This window comes from Scyliorhinus canicula, chromosome 16 (assembly GCF_902713615.1).
Source record: "Scyliorhinus canicula chromosome 16, sScyCan1.1, whole genome shotgun sequence".
NCBI lineage: Eukaryota > Metazoa > Chordata > Chondrichthyes > Carcharhiniformes > Scyliorhinidae > Scyliorhinus > Scyliorhinus canicula.
This window is the reverse complement of record NC_052161.1, coordinates 119,039,301-119,058,633: the sequence shown is the minus strand read 5'-3', so window position 1 is coordinate 119,058,633 and position 19,333 is coordinate 119,039,301. Positions and strand designations below refer to the sequence as shown.

Genomic DNA, 19,333 nt, shown 5'->3' with positions numbered 1-19,333 from the left:
TGCCAGCCATTTATTTTGCACTTTAAATAGCCAGTCACTGTTAGCTGTTAGTTTGTGTGTGTGTGTGGGGTGGGGGGTTGGGGGATTGATTGTTTGTCATTCTTGTTTGAGATTATATTTGGGGTTATATTGGGGTTCATTTTACTGTTGTTTCCTGTCATTTTTGATTTTGAATTTTGATATTGTGTTGTTGCAAATCTTTGATACAAATGTTAAAATTTCAATTAAAATATTTTCAAACAAAAAAGGGCATTAGTGAACCAGATTGGTATTTACAACAATCGATGATATATCTCATGAGGCTAACTTTATATCCCAGATTCCTTAACATTTGTGAGGGATTTGAACCTATGTCCCCAAGCATTAGTCTGGGCTTCTGGATTGCTAGTCCAGTGACATTACCACCATTCCACCATCTCCGTACAGAAGGTTTTCTAAAATGAAATCTTGAAATGTGAAAAAGTACTGCAGAGACATCAACACCATCTAGAATCCTTTAACAATAATGTAATTTTGAAGATGTCAAACTTCTTGAGACCTGCATATCAAGACAGGCCTAGATTATCTCATGTAACGTAACATAAAGACGCTTGGACAGAAGGCCATTTCTGCCTTCATTCAATTCTGAAATAAAAGCAGAAAGGACTGGAAACAAAATCTCAGCACGTCTGGCAGCATCTGTGGAGGGAGAAAGAGGTAACGTTTCCAGTCGGTATGACTCTTCTTCACAATTGAAGTCCTCTGAAGAAGATTCACATTAGGCTCAAAACTTTAAACTCTGATTCTCTCTTCACAGATGCTGCCAGACCTGCTGAGCCCTTTCTGCTTTTATTTGTGATTGTCAGCCTCTGTAATATTCTGCCTTTATTTTAACAAATTCAGATCGCTCTCAGATGTTGATATTGCACTTTCTCAATGCCCTTACTTTCTCTCCATACCTGATTATAAAGTTATTACCCAGGATCTTTTGGAATGCTGTAAATCAGTTTACCATCTGTCATCTCTTGTGGGAAAACATCCACATTGCGGGGATGGTGCAAAAACAACGCAGTGTGAAATTTGACGTGGAAGGTGATGCAAAATGGGCAGTATCGGATCGACGGCCCGTCGTGCACAGCACCTGATATTCAGTCCACCGCAGTCAATTACTATTCCTTATGCATCCAGTCCTTATAAAGAACATACAAAATAGGAGCAGGAATAGACTACATGGCCCATTGAGCCTGCTCTGCCATGCAAGACAATCGTGGCTGATGTTGGGCTTCAACCCCACTTTATCACCTGTTCTCCCCCCCCTCCCCAAATGCCTCAATTCCATGAGACACCAAACATCTGCCCATCCCAGCCTTAAATGTATTCAACAATGGAGCATCCACAACCCTCTGGGATAGAGAATTCCAATGATTCACAGCCCTTTGAGTGAAGAGATTTCTGCTCATCTTAGGCATAAATGACCAGCTCCTTATCCTAAAATGACCAGCTCCTTATCCCTTGTTCCAGATTCCCCAACTAGGGGAAACAGCTTCTCAGTAAATACCCTGCTGGGCCTTTCACAATCTATGAGTGTTTCAATGCGATCACCTCTCATTCTTCTAAATTCCAGATAACGTACATAGAACATTACATAGAGTTAATTTACTCAGCCTCTCCTCAGTAGACAACCCTCTCATCCCAGGTACCAGTCTAGTGAACCTTTGCTCCTACGCCTAAAAAGCAAGTATATCCTTCCTTAAATATAGAGACCAAAATTCACACAGTACTCCTGACGAGGTCTCACCAAAGCCCTGTACAACTGTGTGGGCAAGACTTCCTTATTCCTGTGCTCCAGCCCCTTGTAATGAAGGCCAACATTCCATTTGCCTTCCTAATTGCTTTTGCACCTGCAAACTAACTTTGTATATTCCTTATACAAGTACACCCAAGTCTTTTGAAACATCAACATTTGCAAACGTTGTGCTTTTAAAAAATATTTTGCTCTTTCTGTTCTTACAACCAGCTCCCTACATTATACCCCATGTGTGTCCCATTCACCTAACCTGTCTACATCTCTTTGCAACCTCAGAGTGTCCTCCTTAGTTGCACATTCACCTAGCTTGGTGCCATGAGCAGACTTACATACATTACTCTCTGTCTCTTCATTTAAGTCATTAATACAGGTTATAAACTGGAACGACTCTGATCCTTTTGGCACTCCACTCGTCACAGCCTATCAACTTGAAAAAGCATAATTTATCTCCGATTCTTGTCCACTAACCAATCCTCTATCCATGCTAATATATCAACCACAACACCATGAGTCATTCTGTTGCATTAACCCGTTGTGCGGCACCTTGCTGAATATCTTTCCGTAATCCAGGTATATACATCTACTTTATCTCACTGGTTACATCCTAAAAAAAAGTCTTAATAAACTGCTCAGATCAGATTTCCCTTCGCCAAAACATGTTGACTCATTGTCATCATCACACTGTGCTTTTCTCAGTGAATTGTTTAGACTCTCTTAATAATATTCCCCAGCACTTCTCCCGGTGACTGATGTCAGGCTAACTGCATCAGTTCCCCGTTTTCTCTGAGAGCAGTTCGCCCAATTGAAATAGTGAAATAATGCTGGACCCAGACCCCCTCAGGCACCACCCTGGTGCCTTCCCCTTCCTCAAGTCAAGTATATCTCAGCGCCACCAACCCCCCCCCCCCCCCCCCCCAACCCCCCGCTTCAGCACTTTGCTGACAGAGGGACGACGTGCTGGTAACTGAGCCGATCTTAATACTCGATATTTGCAGAGAGGTTTTAATTGTTTGTTGACCTGGATGTGAGAGGAGTCGATCGAGAGAAACCTAACATATGAGAGTACTCACATCCCCCTGGAATCAGGACTGAAGCTCGGAAAAGGGACAGGCAAACGCAAAAGGCAAACTGAATAACAACCCCCCTCCCCACCCTAATGTCTTAACTCTCCACCCCAGGGCACCTTGAACTCACCTCATCGCTGTTGGTCAGGGTGGTGTTGTATGGCTCGGTATGCTGGTTAGTCCTGAGAGATTTCTTGGCCAGAGCCTGCCTGTGCAGGGCTAGCTGGTGCCACAGGAGGATGGTCACGATGGCCACTCTCCAGGCGTCCATCGTCAACCCGGATCGGCTTTAGGGGAGGGATGGGGGGGACAACACTGAAAAGAGGTGGGGTGGGCGAAGAGCGAAGCCTTCAGCTGCGAGCAGTCCTTACACGTGGGTGAAGAAGGAGCAACATCAGGTGGTCCGCCCCCCCCCCCCCCCCACTCCTTCCTCCTCCTCCTCCTCCTCACAAAACAGTAGCTCCAGGCGTGTCGACCTTTTAAAACCAACTAGATGATTCTTTTAAAAATAAATACGAGCGTCCCGTTGCATTTGAATCTGGGGAAGGAAGACAAAAATTGGGAAGTTTTCAGAGAGTGAAGAGGTTGCTGGATTGATCGGGAAGCTGAGTGTGGCTGCAGAGATGTCCGGTGTTCACACACACTGAGCTAGCTGCAGCCTGGCTGTGTGGCTGGTCACTCAATCTCCCGCCAAGTCAGTCTGGCTGGTTAATGGGGATGGCCGGGGGGGTGGGGATGTCCTCCTTTCTGCTGACTGTCGGTATCCAGTTAACCCGTTGGGGGCATTTCTCCTCCACGGTGCTTCCAGCCCATCAGATGAAAGTCTCCCGCACAGAGCCCGGGTCCAGTGACTGGGAATCCTGTCATTCCCGATCCCCCCGCCTCCCACACGCCGCCTTAACCCCTTTCCAGTCCTGCCTCACCGCCCCTCACAGGACAACAACAAACAAAAACAAAAAGCGACGGGGAAAGTCGGGAGAGAGAGGGACGACGTTTTAAAAATAAGAATCTGCCTCTCAAGAGTAAATCCTCCTCGATTTAAATCGCATCCGGAGACGGGGAAACGGCGGTAGCTCCGACAAGCACTTTAACACTGAGAGGCGGGTTGGATTTTTTTTCTGTTTCCCTCCCTCATCCTCTCTCCTTCCCTCCCTCCTCTCCTCTCTCCTTCCCTCCCTCCTCCCCCTCTCTCCTTCCTTCCCTCCCTCTCGCTCTCCTTCCCTCCCTCCTCCCTCTCTCCTCTCTCCCTCCTCCCTCTCTCCCTTCCCCTCTCTCCTACCCTCCTCCCCCTCTCTCCTTCCTCCCTCCTCACCCTCTCCCCTCCTCCCCGTCTCTCTTTCCTTCCTCCCCCTCTCCCTCATTCCCTTCTGCCCCCTCCTCCCTCCCCCTCATCCCTCCCCCTCACTTCCCTCTCCCTCCAACCTCTCCTTCATTCCCTTCTGCCCTCTCCTTCCCTCCCTCCCCCTCTCACTTCCCTCCCTCTCTCCTTCCATCCGACCCCAATACGTCTCCATCTCTCTTCCTTTTTGAAGGGTGGACGGTGGGGGAGAAGGAGTCTGTTTAATCCATAGACGGCGACACTCTGACCCTTTCGGTGGTGGTGGGGGGGGGGGGGGGGGGGGGAACTTTGCCTCCAAAGCTCTGACTACTGACAGTCCCTCAGCTTTTCTTTTCTCCACCCTGTGTGGGGGGGGGGGGGGGGTCCATTGTTCCACCCCCCCATTGAACAATTGGCAACTCACTCACCCGCCCCACTCCAGTACACTGTGTAAATCTTAAACCTTTCTCAAATGTTTCTTTTCAAAAGACAAGCACACAATGCCTTAAATCGTCTCCGCGCACGTTTTCCAAAGCTCTCCCTTTTCGCTAACCGTGATACCCATTCTAGGAGCGGATTCCTCCCATTGCAGCACCAACTAGAGAATCTCCAATTACATCTTTTTTCAGATTAGGTATGATTTCGGTTGCGTGAAACATATGTAACATAAGAGTTTTAATCTTTTCCGACCTTCCATAGAATCCCTGCAGGGCAGAAGGAGGCCATTCGAACCATCGAATCCGCACCCACCCTCTAGAAGAGCATTGTACCCCAGGCCCACTCCCCCGCCCTATCCATGTAACCCTAACCTTCACATCTTTGGACTCTGAAGGGGAAATTTTAAAATGGCCAATCCGCCTAACCTGTACATGTGGGTGGTACGGTGGCACAGTGGTTAGCACTGCTGCCTCACAGCAGCAGGCACCTGGGTTCAATTCCAGCCTTGGGGAACTGTTTGTGGAGTTTGCACTTTCTCCCCGTGTGTGCGTGGGTTTCCTCCGGGTGCTCTGGTTTCCTCCCACAGTCCAAAGATGTGCAGGTTAGGTGGATTGGCCATGATAATGTGCCCCTTAGTGTCCACAGATGTGTAGTTAGATTAAGGGGTTATTGGGATAGGGTGAGCGAGCGGGCTGGCCTGAGTGGAGTTTGCTTCCAGACGGTCGGTGTCGACTCAATGGGCCGAATGACTTCCTTCTGCACTGTAGGGATTTTATTCTATGATTTTTGGACGTCTTAATACATGTTTTGAAAAATGACAATTCTGCGTTTCATTTATGTAAAATTTTATTGATTTTTTTAAAAAAGGGCAAATTGTTCCTGATCATTTCTGCAAGTATTGATTATGGGTCTATAAATAAATTCATTTAGTGAGACAGAGTGTACATTTAATCCGGTATTTATTTACTTTTGTTGGTAGAGTGCAACCATATATTAAACTGCGTAACCTGTTTTAAAAAAAAACCAAAATACTTTAAATAACATCAAAAAAATGTTTTTTTTAAATGCCCAATTGATGAGAATTAATTGATGACCATTGGACGCTATCTTTCAACAAAGACTTAAAGTGTGCTGGAACTATGTGAGTGCCTATCTGAAACTTGACTTCCTGAGAGGTAATTCCACCATCTCCAAGATTTAAGGAAACACATCCCAGAGTTTCAGTTCTAGGAAATCGAGTGTGTGGGGAAATGAAACCATGTGTACAGTATGCATGCAGTATGAAATTCAGAATTATATAGTGTACATACAGCTAAGTGTTTATTGTACATGCAACAAAGTATATGGTACATACAGTTAAGTATATGATACAATAAAATATATGGTACAGACAGCTAAGTGTTGATCTGGAGTCACATGTAGGCCAGACCGGGTAAGGATGGCAGATTTCCTTCCCGAAAGGGGCATTAGTAAACCTGATGGAATAAATGTTTCATGGTCATCTTCATTACTGAGATTAGCTTTATGGAACGAAGGAGGTTGAGAGGCGACCTGATAAAGGTGTACAAAATTATGAGGGACATAGAGAGAGTAGATAGTCAGAGACTTTTTCCCAGGGTAGAGGGGTCAATTACTAGGGGGCATAGCTTTAAGGTGCGAGGGGCAGGTTTCGAGGAGATGTACGAGGTAAGTTTTTTTGCACAGAGGGTAGTGGGTGCCTGGAACTCACTGCCGGAGGAGGTGGTGGAAGCAGGGCCGATAGTGACGTTTAAGGAGCATCTTGACAAATACATGAATAGTATGGGAATAGAGGCATACGGACCCCGGAAGTGTAGAAGATTTTAATTTAGACGGGCTGCATGGTCGGCGCAGGCTTGGAGGGCCGAAGGGCCTGTTCCTGTGTTGTACTTTTCTTTGTTCTTTGTTATTATTATTTAATTTAAATTCCACCAGCTGCCATGCTGGGGTTTTACCCCAAGCAGAGCATTAGCCTGGGCAACTGGCTTCCGAGTCCAGTGAGAATACCACTACCCCAACATCCCCCATATCCTTTTGTCTTGCACCATCAACCCTTTAATCATTTAATCTCTCCCACTATCTCAGAGCTTCCATCTTATTCTTTGTTTCTGCCTCTGTACTTGCTTACAACCTGGTCCATCCCCAACTTTTTCCAATTCAGAGCAACGGACTGAAACTTTAATTATTCCCTCTCTTTCTCTTCAGATGCTACCTGACCGTCTTAGTAATTGGGCATTTTCCGATTTTGATTTCAGATTTCAAACATCTGCAGTATTTTGCTTTGCTTTTGTGGTCACTATGTGCACTGGATTTATGCTGCCCAAAACTTAAAACGTTTAACAGAATGATACTCTTAACCAAACCTGCAGCCATGCGTCCGGAGTCTATTTGAGGTGTAATTGGGAGAAGAATAGCTTGTGATTCTGGGTCTGTTTATTTGGTTGATTAGATACCTTTAGTGGTGGGGTAACCTGGTGTTTTCCTAGTTTTAGTGAGGGATGATCGAACGTTACCTGAGAGCTGCCAGTCGCCCTCATGAAACCAGGCAATAGCTCAACTGGGAGGTTCTTCCATATCAAAGGCGCTATAGAAATGCAGCCTGGCTTTATACTGTCAAATTCTAAAAAACCCCACCAAAATAATAAGACCATAGGACGTAGGAACAGAAGTAGGCCACTCGGTCCATCAAGTATGCTCCACCATTCAATTAGACAATGGGTGGCATGGTGGCATAGTGGTTAGCACTGCTGCCTCACAGCTCCAGGGACCCGGGTTCAATACCGGCCTCGGGTGACTGTGTGGAATTTACACGTTCTCCCCGTGTCTGTGTGGGTTTCCTCCGGGTGCCCCGGTTTCCTCCCAGTCCAAGGATGTGGAGGTTAGGTGGATTGGCCAAGCTAAATTGTCCCTTCGTATCCAAATAGGTTAGGTGGGGTTACTGGGTTACGTGGGTAGGGTGAGGTGCCAGCTTAAGTAGGGTGCTCTTTCCAAGGGCCGGTGCAGACTGGAGGGGCGAAAGGCCTCCAATGGGCAGCACAGTACTGTTGCTTCACAGCTCCAGGGTCCCAGGTTCGATTCCTGGCTTGGGCCACTGTCTGTGCAGAGTCTGCATGTTCTCCCCGTGCGTGGGTTTCCTCTGGGTGCTCTGGCTTCCTCCCACAAATCCTGAAAGACGTGCTGTTAGGTGAATTGGACATTCTGAATTCTCTCTGTGTACCCGAACGGGCGCCAAAATGTAGCAACAAGGGGCTTTTCACAGTACCTTCATTGCAGTGTTAATGTAAGCCTACTTGTGACAATAAAGATTATTATTATTATTCTGCATTGTTGGGATTCTATGATTCTACCATCACTGCCCTGATATAATCCTCAACTTCCACTTTCCCGCCTTATCCCCATAACCCTTGATCCTCTTACTGATTAAAAATCTGTCTATACTTGGCCCAATCTGCAATTGTGGGCATGTTAATCTGAGAGAAGCTTTGCGCGGAATTTATTTTACCAGATTCAAGGAGCAGATTAATGAGCAAAACATCCAAATGGAAGGATTGGGATCCGCTGCATCTGACATCAGAGAGATGTCCCTCCCGCCACTGCGCTGGAGACTCAGCGGCAGTGTTGCAAGGGGCTACAATTTTGGAAATATATTATTTTCCCCCCAACTCGGAAAGAATTATTTTCAAAGCCATTTTTTGTTTTTAAATCGCACACACCAGAATCCAGCGCTCCGTTTTCCAGGAAACGATTTGTGTTTAATGTGAATGGAGATTCCCGCGGGACTGAGTCGTATTTATGATGAAGACCATTCTACAAAGCTGAGCAAGGTTATTGTGATCAGGACCGTCCTCTGCTCGCCTCGGGTCCGGCTCGTTGGTGGTCGATTGGTTCAAAATAGTCGCCACAATTATTGTTACAAGGTTGGGAAATGGACCCAAAAGGGCTCGTTCCGTATTTTTAAAAATCGATTTAATTCTTTAGCTTTGTTATTGCAAAGGAACATCGCTCTCTGCTTGGAAGAGTACAGACGTCCCTCTTAAACAGAAAATAAATAGCAGTCAGCCACGCGGCGGCCAGAGAGAACTTTTTTTTATCAAACACTACCATCTACAGGCTGAAATGTAAATCCAAGTGTACAGGCCACCTACAACTAAGTGTGTAGCCAGTTAAACGGTTACATTCTCAAGTCATTAATTAAAGGGAAATGTGTTTTAAAAATCTGTATTGGGTTTATGTTAATTGAGTTTTGAAAGCAGGGAGACGCTGTTCCCAGTGGCAGGACGTTCGACATCATGAGGACAAAATATGAAATAATTGTTGGCAGAACCAGAGGAGTTTATTTTACTGAGTTGCCCTATTCCTGAAGGCACTGCCTGAAAGGGTGGTGAAAGCAGATTTAAGGAATTGGATACTGTCTGAAAAGGGACAAAAAAAAAATCCTGTTCAAAGATCCTGCATAAAGACATTGAGTCACAGAGTTTGACAGCAAAGAGAGAGAGAGAGCTCTTCGGCCTCTCGTGCCTGCGCCGGCCATCAAGCACCTATCCTAATCCCATTTTCCAGCATTTGGTCCATATTCCATGGTATTTCAAGAGCTCATCTAAATGCATCTTAAATGTTGGGAGGGTTCCCACCTCTACCAGCCTTTTAGGCAGTGAGTTCCAGATTCCCACCACCCTCTGGGTGAAAATGGTTTTCCTCAAATTCCCTCTAAATCTCCTGCACCTTACCTTAAATTGGTGCGCCCAGGTTACTGACCTGAGCAACTAAGGGGAAAAGCTTCTTCCTATCTACCCTATCGATGTCACTCATAATTTTGTACACATCAGGTACCTCAGTCTTCTCTGCTCTAAGGAGAGCAACCTCAGCCTAAACAGCTTCTCTCCATAGCTGAAACTCTCCAGGCCAGGCAATATCCTGGTGAATCTCCTGTAGACCTTTTCTACTGCAATCACATCCTTCCTATAGTGTGCCGACCTTAACTGTACACAGTACTCTAGCTGTGGCCTAACGCATGTTTTATACAGCTCCATCATGTATTCTCTGCTCTTAACTTCTGTGCCTTGGTGAATAAAAGCAAGTATCCCATACGCTTTTTTTAACCACCTTATTTAACTGTCTTGCTGACTTCAGGGACCTATGGATATACACCCCAAGGTCCCTCTGGTCCTCTGAACTTCCTAGTGTCCTCCCATTCATTGTGTATTTCCTAGTTTAGCTCAGTTGGCTGAACAGCTGGTTTGTGACACAGAGCGAGGCCAGCAGCACAGGTTCAATTCCTGTACCAGCTGAGGTTATTCATAAAGGCCCTGCCTTCTCAACCTTGCCCCTCACCTGAGGTATGAAGACCCTCAGGTTAATCACCACCAGTCAGCCCTCCCCCCCCCCTCACAGGTGAGAGCAGCCTATGGTCATCTGGGAACTATGGTGACTTCATTCCCTCGCCTTGCTAATCCTTACAAAATACATCACCTCACACTTTTCAGGGTTAAAATCCGCTTGCCACTGTTCTGCCCACCTGACTAGCCAGCCTATATTGCCCTGTAATCAATGGCATTCCTCCTCCCTATTTACACACCACCAAATTTTGTGTCATCTGCAAACTTACTGATCATACCACCCACATACCCACCTATATCATGAATATACACTACAGCCAGCAAGGGACCCAGTACCAATCCATGCGGTGCACCACTGGACACAGCCTTCCTGTCACAAAAACAACTTTTGACCACCACTCTTTGCTTCCTGCCACCATGCCAATTTTAGACAAGTTGCAAAATTGCCCTGGGTCCCATGGGCTCTTACTTTCTTAATCAGTCTCCCATGCAGGACCTTGTCAAAAGCCTTACCGAAGTACATGTAGACTACATCAACTGCACTGCCCTTATCTACACACCTAGTCACCTCCTCAAAAAATTCAATCAAATTTGTGAGACACGATCTCCCCTTGACAAAGCCAAACTGACTATCCTTGATTAATCCTTGCCTCTCCAAGTGGAGATTAATTTTGTCCCTCAGAAGGTTTCCAATAATTTTCCGACCACTGATGTTAGACTCACTGGCCTGTATTACCTGTTTCTTGCGTACTTCCCTTCTTGAAAAATGGCCACGTTAGCTGTCCTCATTTGAAAATTAACATCAGAGCCCCTGCAATCTCCTCACACAGAAGCCTAGGATACATCTCATCTGGGCCTGGAGATTTATTCACTTTTTAAGTATGCTAAAACCACTAACACCGCCTCCTTCTGAATGATAATCTGTTCAATTATATCACTGCCACCTCCCTGCTTTCCATACCTACATTATCCTTCTCCAGTGAATACAGATACTCATTTCATACCTCACTTGTATCTTTTGGCTCCACACATAAATTGCCATTTTGGTCCCTTATTGGCCCTACTCTTTCCCTATATACTTCTAAAACACCTTGGAATTCTCCTTTACTTTCCCACCAGTGTTTTTTCATGCCCCTCTGCACTCTCCGAATTTATTTTCTCAGCAGGTTCCTGCATTTTCTATACTCCTCTAAGGTATCCACTGTTTTCAGCCCCCTGCATCTGCCATAAGCCTCCCTTTTCTTCCTTACCTAATCCTATTTTTCCCTTGACATCCAGGGTTCATGAGAAGTCAAATGGCCTTCTGTGCTGCCTGATTCTCTGCATGACTCCCAATGCAACAATCCCGTTCTACCCACTGGACTAATCTGTTGATGTTAAAAAGAAAGCAGTCCATCCATGTAAGCCTATCGCCTGAGATCTGGTCCTCTGTGAATTCAGTCACTGTTTAATGCATTAACTGGAACGGCAGGATTGTTGTATGAGGAGAGATTGGGTCGACTGGGCCTGTATTGACTGGAGTTTAGAAGAATGAGAGGGGATCTAATTGAAGCGTGTACAATTCTGACGGGACTGGACAGACTGGATGCAGGGACATTACTTCCTCTAGCTGGAGGTCACAGCCAGAAGGGGGTCACAGTCTCAGGATACAGGGCCGTTTGAATAGACAGGAGGAGAAAATTCTTTGCACAAAAGGGTGATGAGCCTCTGGAATTCTCTACCTTTGGAGGCCAAGTCACTTAATATATTTAAGAAGGAAATGGGTCTAATTTCTTGACTCTAAAAGGTGTCAAGGAGTATGGTAAATGATCAACCATAATTATACTGAATATCGGAACAGGCTCCTAGGGCCAAAGGAGCTACATCTGCTCCTGTGGTCTATGTTTTCTATGAATGCAACACTTGTTTACTACTGCCCCTGGGTCCCAGTGCTCTGGATGTCAGTGCATTGCTGTCCCTGGGTTCCAGTGCTCTGGATGTCAGTGCATTGCTGTCCCTAGGTTCCAGTGCTCTGGATGTCAGTGCATTGCTGTCCCTGGGTTCCAGTGCTCTGGATGTCAGTGCATTGCTGTCCCTGGGTTCAAGTGCTCCAGGAGATGGTCACCCGTGCAGTGCTGAGAAGATTCCCTTTGGCTTGGTTGCTGCCCTGGCCAACAGTGACCGCTGCAGCAGGTTAAGATTTGAACTACATGGGAAGCAGGGAGTCTCCAGCAATGGGAGTAGCAGCAATATCTCTACCCAAGCCTCACTGACCCATTCCAACAAACCACGGCTCGGTCACCATCCCCAGTAAAAACACCCCAGCTATCCCAGTCACAGTTTGCCTTTGCCTGCCTGTCTTTGACACCAGACAACACCTCCGATTCAGAACATAACCTTAACCTCCCTCTGCTCACACAATCCTAATACCATACAGATGTGGAAACCACTTGATTTAACAAACTCGTCCATGCAGAAAGATCCTAAAATCACCCATTGCAGCATCAAATTGTTTCTTAAATACTTCCAGACTCTGTTTCCTCTACTGTCTGGGATACCAAACCTGGAGCGCTACACCCGGCCTGGGACGCTACACTCTATCTATACTAGTGCTCTCTATCTGGGGTACTACACTTGATCTGGAGTACTGCACTCTTACCTGAAACATTATTCCACATAGAACATAGAAGAGTACAGCACAGAACAGGCCCCCCGGCCATCGACGCTGTGCTGAGCAATGACCACCCCACTCAAACCCACCCCGCACCCGCAACCCAACAACCCCCCCCCCCCTTAACCCTACTTTTTAGGACACTACGGGCAATTTAGCATGGCCAATCCTCCTAACCCGCGCATCTTTGGACTGTGGGAGGAAACCGGAGCACCCGGAGGAAACCCACGCACACACGGGGAGGACGTGCAGACTCCGCACAGACAGTGACCCAGCCGGGAATCGAACCTGGGACCCTGGAGCTGTGAAGCATTTATGCTAATCACCATGCTACCGTGCTGCCCCGTGCTGCATGTTGATCCTTTGTGTGAAGGATTTCCCAACATTATTCCAAAATTACCATTTACTGGTTTGAACTTGCATCGGTATCCTCTTGTTTCAATCTTGAAATGTAACTCAACCATATTCATTTCTCTTTAAGACTTCTCCTTTCCAGTCTGAAAAGGTTACGCTTCTCCTGCCATGTTACCATTAATTCCATTGGCTTTAATCATTTTTGCAATGTCGCCTGTGCCCCTATATCCAACATACTTTGCAAAACCAGATATGCCACATCCACTGCCTTCCCTTTGCCTGTAGATCTGGTGATTTCCTCAAAATATTTGATTAAATGAGTCAAGCACGACCCACTTTTTATAAATCAATGTTGAGTTACACCCATTGGTGACAGTCTCCATAAGTATTCGCTAATATTTTCCTTATTTGGTTTCCTGCAGGTTTCTTATTAAATTGGGACCAACTTGTCGAAGTGACTTACCCCTTTTATGAACTTTCATTTCAGTTTTGGTGCAAGTACGATTTCTGAAAAATATAGAACTATGAGAAGTTCTACCATTACAAATCTCTCGCAGTATTAGGGGTGCAGCCAATCCCAGATTTCTAACTTGTTGGCGCTGGGAAGGCCAGTAATTAGGCTGGGACAGGACGAGTTGGTTACCAGCCTGATTCCATAGGGAAAAGCTTCTGCGCACCCTAAATACAATGCCAAAAATTGTTGAATCCAGAGTAAGGATTTCCAAATCCTATGTCCCTGGTCAAGGACAGATTAGCAGCCAATACTTTCATTGGGATGGGCCTGCATAATGACCTTTTTGGGGCCCAACTTGGAGGTGCAGACCTGGACTACTCAGATAAAATTGTTCAGATATTATTCCTCTCAGTCCCCTTACCAGTGGAATTTATATCACAGCTACCAGCCCCAGTGGGGGCGCAGATGTCCTTAATAATCTGGTTCCTGCCAAGAGCACTGGACAAGGCCTTGGGGCCAGGTACTTATAGCAGCTAATAAAACTGGAGGGTGGAATTCGTATGGACTTCAAGGCCCCTGCTGGGTATGTCGATAATTGTGAGTTTTCTCAAAACTACGAAAATCTGTCTGGGTCAACACAGGGGGCCATTGCCGGGGACAATCTGAACATTATGGCAGAATCACAAGACCACGTTTTCTGGGCCATTATCTTTCACGCCCTCTGCAGGATCACTACATCTACAAGTTCGAATCAATTTTATTTATTGACACAGATTAGTACAGTCCTACAAATACTAAAGATGGCACAGACACACTGGAGGATGAAATAACAGTGTTAAAAACAAAAGTGTCGAAAGTGGTGTTCTGATGGCGCAAAATCACCATCAAGTCTTCACCATGGAGTCTTGGTTCTGGTTAGTCAGGCGAGCATTCATAATTTTAGACCTTATTATTTATCAAGATTGAACAATGTGGACTGTGGAATTTTTAAAATGTTTCACCAGATCACTTGACTACTTTCAGCATCGCTTCAATGTCCTGCTAAATCTTCACTTCACTCCACAAAAACAGCACAGAGGGGCTCCTTCCAGCATTTTGATTCAGCAAGAATCGTGTTCTTTCGGCGAAAAGACAGACATCCCACCCAATGACGTATTGCTACAGAAGGTGAATGCAGTTCTAATTCACATCCCCACCAGCAGTTAAATGCTTCACCTGTAACTATTGGGAAGCATAAAGGTTTAAAGACAAGGGTTAATTATTGGGCTGGATTTGTGCATTGCTGAGAAGTGGACAGTGGAGTGGTGATGTGTGTGTTAGTGGTGGTGGCGGGTAGGATGGTATGGGGGGGGTATATGTCATTGGATTTTCACAAGGATAAGTGTTGTTTGTAACTTTTATACAAGTCACTGAGCAAATCTTTCCAAGGTGTCCAAGATTGCAAACAACACTGAACTGTGCACAGTGGTCAATGATGCAAACCTCTGTTTGGTATTAATGGACAGAAGAGATGGCAAAGTGGAGCTTAACAGTAAAATTTTGACCAAGTAGAAAATTCAACAGTGCAGACTGCATATTTAATACTAATGTTTGAGGTAATGGAGCAGAAAACCAGTACAGTTTAGGTGGATTGGTGATGACATAACAGTGTTGACATACCTAATTAATTCATCGACTGGGATATTCAGAGGATGTGAAAGGTTCTTTATAAATACAAGTTCATAGAAGTCTTCTTAGAGCAGTAGACAGTGAGTCAGTCTCATAAATACAAGTTCATTTGCTCAGTTAGGCCGCTAAAATGGTCAGTTCTGTCGGTGTTCGCAGGCATAGGATCATAGTATTTACAGTGCAGAAGGAGGCCATTAGGCCCATCGAGTCTGCACGGCCCTTGGAAAGAGCAGCCTACTTAAGCCACGCCTCCACCCCATCCCAGTAACCCCATTTAACCTTTTTGGAAGAGCAATTTACCATGGCCAATCCACCTAACCTCCACATCTTTGGACTGTGGGAGGAAACTGGAGCACCCGGATGAAACCCACGCAGACAAGGGGAGAGCATGCAGACTCCGCACAGACAGTAACCCAAGCTGGGAATCGAACCTGGGACCCTGGAGCTGCAAAGCAACTGTGCTAACCACTGTGCTACCATGCTCCCCTTAGTTTAAAAAAAATCAAGTAAAATGTCCGGATCGTTCATTTTAGCTGAGCTTGGTGAGATTTCATCTGAAGCACTTAATTCAGTTTTGGTCTCCATGTCACAAGTAAATAGAGGAAATCCAGAGGGATGGAGTGATTAGTGAACTTTTAGAGAGCCAGTGTGTGAGGAAAATCGGTTACTCTGTGTGTTTACTCCTTGAGGAGGGGACACCGCAAGAGGATTTGATGAGGTCCATAACATTTTCAAAGACACACAAATATTAGATTTGCAATCTTCTGCTGTCAGGCACAGGAAATAGGGATTAGGGAACACAATTTAATGTTAAAGGGATCAAAATAAATTAGGCAATGTTACCTTGAGCAGGAGAGGGAATTTGGGCAACATTGCCAGCAGGGCTGAATAGAAAACCACACCAAGGTTTTAAAAAAATAACCCGTAGACGACGGTGATGGATTCTCCCGCCGCTCGATGAATGAGTGTTCAGTAAGGGGATCGGGTGTTCACTGCTAGGGTTGGTGTCTTGTCAGGTGCGATGTCAAACCAAATCTGGATTAGCAGATCCGACTGCAAATGTGAATTCCAGTCAGCAATTAGGATTCTAGACAATTTGATCTGGAACCACATGGGAGGTGTGAAAGGGTAGGCTAGATCAAGCCATTCCTATGTCACTGGTGTTGTTGAGATATGCACAGCAAAGTTGCTGGCAGCTTGTGGGGTACTGGAGACAATCACTGTCAGTCTGATGATTATAATGGAAATGTGCTCAACCATTACAAGTGGGAATCCCAGCACAACGGAAATTGACTCGACTCTCAGTCATCCAAAAGGTACAGGACCCAGCGGTATTTAAAATCAAGCTTCATGACTTTACTCTGTATCCTGATCCTATCTTGCAGAACAAAATGACATTAAGAGACAAGTACGAAAAGAAAGAGTACACTTCATAGATTCCCTACAGTGCAGAAGGAGGTCATTCGGCCCATCAAGTCTGCACTGACCCGCTCAAAGAGCACCCCACCTAGGCACACCCACCCCTCTCCTATCCCCTTAACCCCACCCAACCTGCACATTTTTGGACACTAAGGGGCAATTTAGCATCGCCAATCCACCCAACCTGCACACCTTTGGACTTCTTGGGAATGTTCATTTGCTGCTTACTTCCTATCGGTTCCCAGAGATGGGGGTTGATTCTGGACCAAGTGACTCATAGAAAAACAAAGCTGATATCTGTTTGAGAAGAAAGCTGGAAGGTTATAGAGATTTTAACAGCATTTCTTCGAGGAGGTAAGCAGAAGAAAGGCAGGCTGGGAATGTCTCTGGGGCTACTGCTTTTCCGCCGCTGTATCTTTACCACAGGAGCACCCCGAGGGGGCGGGAGTGGGAGCAACTCCAAGGAATTTTCCTGACCTGGTGCTCCATAAAGTAGGGGATCCACAGATGGTGGGGGCTCATGGTAGAGTGATCATAGACGGTCTCTGCAGGGAGAAGGTTTGATTGACCAACTGGCCCTTTTCCAGAATTTCTAATGTTCCGTAACTCTATTAAAAAGTGCCTTTTCAAATGTTCCTAAAGTGGCTCCGTGATCTGTCTGTCAATTCTCAAAATTTCGGTTTTCGACTCATGCGGAGGATATTATACGTATTAAGACCCGGAGCATCAAAGCCAGTAGACAGGCCTTTCCTGTTGAACTGGAAGAAATTAAACAATTGTCCATCTTGAGCTTCAAGTGACACTGAAGCTGTGCTGAATTTCAAGACACAGGGGTATTCTTTCTCAAATACAATTTGAAATACCCTCTCTTCTAGATAACACAGCTTGATGGTCCGATATCTCTCGGGTATCAACTTTTCAATATGAGGGCCAAATTGCTGCATCACTAATACTCCATTCTTATCCTTCTTTATCTCGTAAAAGGTCAAGTTTGCAAATGTGTAGTAACCAACATAAGGCTTGGAGCGGGGCGGTGGAGAAAGAATCTTGTTGCTCTGTCGAAAGGCAGACTCTATCGCCGGAATGAGATAGTTATAAACTCCTGTGGTCAGGTCGTTCTCTTGGGGTCGGGCACCTGACATTAAAACAACGAATCCTAGTTTGAGCTTAGGAACCAGGGAGAATGTAGCCGAATAACCATCCAAGTCACCATCTTTTTTAATGATATCATATCCAAATAGTTCACTGATTTCCCAGGGCGTCCCTGTTTTGCTGGCGAAGTAATCCTCAGAGCACCTGAACACAGGAGTAAGCATCATTTTGATGGTGTCAGGCTCCAAGAGATGTCTGTGAACAGCTCCCAAAAGCACCATAGCTAGTTTGGCCAGGTCGGCGGTGGTGGAATACATCTGGCCAGAGGGTCGGTACCAACCCAGGTTGTATAGCTGCGCTGGTTTACCGTTGCTGTAGACACCGACCGCCAGCTGGGAACGGACCGAGTGGGTAAACTCAAAGCCAGTATTCTCCATTCCTATTTTAGCTAAAATATTCTCAGTAATCCAGCACTGATACTCAGATCCAGCAACTTTATTGGCCAGAGTGTGAGCCAGGAGCGAAAACGCCAAATTACTGTAATGGCATCTAAGAAAGACAGAATAGCCATTGTTACTCAGACATTAAAACACTTCTTGTGATTGATTTTGCATATTTGCTTCTTTACATAAACACATTAAATAAAATCAAAATTATGCAGCTTCTCGTCACTCACAATATAACATAGGTCAGCGTGCACTTTCTGTTGTGAATTACATGTGCCTTATTTTGTTATTGTGCCTTATTTTGTTATTATAAAGTCCTAAACCCACATTTAGAAAGGGAATTGCACTGTATACGTGTCACTGATTAAGTAATCTGGACAGCACATCACCCTATGTCCTTCAATTGTTTCTCAAGGTCCAACAATTTCTATTCCTCGGTAATGAATTCCTGCTGAAAGTGAAACAGAATGGGGCTTCTTACCACCAAGTGCTGGACTCATCAGAAACACCAAAGTCAACTGATTTAAATATTGCTGGGCAGAGCAAAGAGATAGCTTCCATCAACAATTGGCCCAAGGAGCGGAGCAGGGATTGAGGGCCTAAGGGGATAACTGGCAGTGGAAGCAACACCGCCAAGTTCAGAACAGAGGGCAGCTGAGTTTACAGAGGGTGACATATATGAAAATTAATCACTCCTTGTCCTCGAGGTAATGATGGCAGAGTCCTCACAGGCGAAGATCTTCCAGTGTGCATGGAGGAGACAATCACAGAATTGTTACGACACAGGAGGCCATTTGGCCCATTGTGTCTGTACCAGCTCTCCAAATGAACATAATGATTTAGTGCCATCTCCCTGCCTTTTCCTCGAACCCCTGCACATTACTTGAATAGAAACAATTATCTAATGCCATCTTGAATGCCTTAATTGAACCTGCATTCACCACACCTCCAGGTTGCGTGCTCCAGACCCAAACCACTTGTTGTGTGAAAGAGGTTCTTTCTCGCATCACATTAAATGTGTGGCCTCTCGTTCTCCATCCTTTAACAAGCGGGAACAGTTTCTCCCTGCTTATTCTGCCCAGTCCCCTCATGAAACAGCTCCATTGTAAACGGTTTCTGAGGCCGCAAATGCCTTTACTCCACTACAAGCAAAAAGAAAGCAGAAGTGCTGCACAGCCACCTGAGGAAATTGCAATCGATTGCAGAACAGCATTGACAGCAGCAACCTCAATGCAGCAGAACAGTTTACCCACCTAGGTGGTGTTATCACAAGTAATGCCACTGTTAACA

General features: G+C 45.6%; 2 protein-coding genes across 11 annotated transcripts in view; both read right to left on the bottom strand.

Moving 5' to 3' along the window:
* c1qtnf12 (C1q and TNF related 12) overlaps positions 1–3,256 on the bottom strand; it is a 94,651-nt gene extending 91,395 nt beyond the window's left edge. For all 5 annotated transcript variants that reach the window (XM_038821919.1, XM_038821920.1, XM_038821921.1 and 2 more), the window contains exon 1: positions 2,981–3,256. In XM_038821919.1, the coding sequence (XP_038677847.1) occupies positions 2,981–3,121 (141 nt within the window). In that variant the 5' untranslated portion in view covers positions 3,122–3,256. The remainder of the gene's footprint in view (positions 1–2,980) is intronic.
* Positions 3,257–16,638: 13,382 nt separating this feature from the next.
* The window catches only part of LOC119979712 (putative beta-lactamase-like 1), a 37,549-nt gene continuing 34,854 nt past the window's right edge, over positions 16,639–19,333 (bottom strand). For all 6 annotated transcript variants that reach the window (XM_038822275.1, XM_038822273.1, XM_038822278.1 and 3 more), the window contains one exon: positions 16,639–18,146. In XM_038822275.1, the coding sequence (XP_038678203.1) occupies positions 17,174–18,146 (973 nt within the window). In that variant the 3' untranslated portion in view covers positions 16,639–17,173. The remainder of the gene's footprint in view (positions 18,147–19,333) is intronic.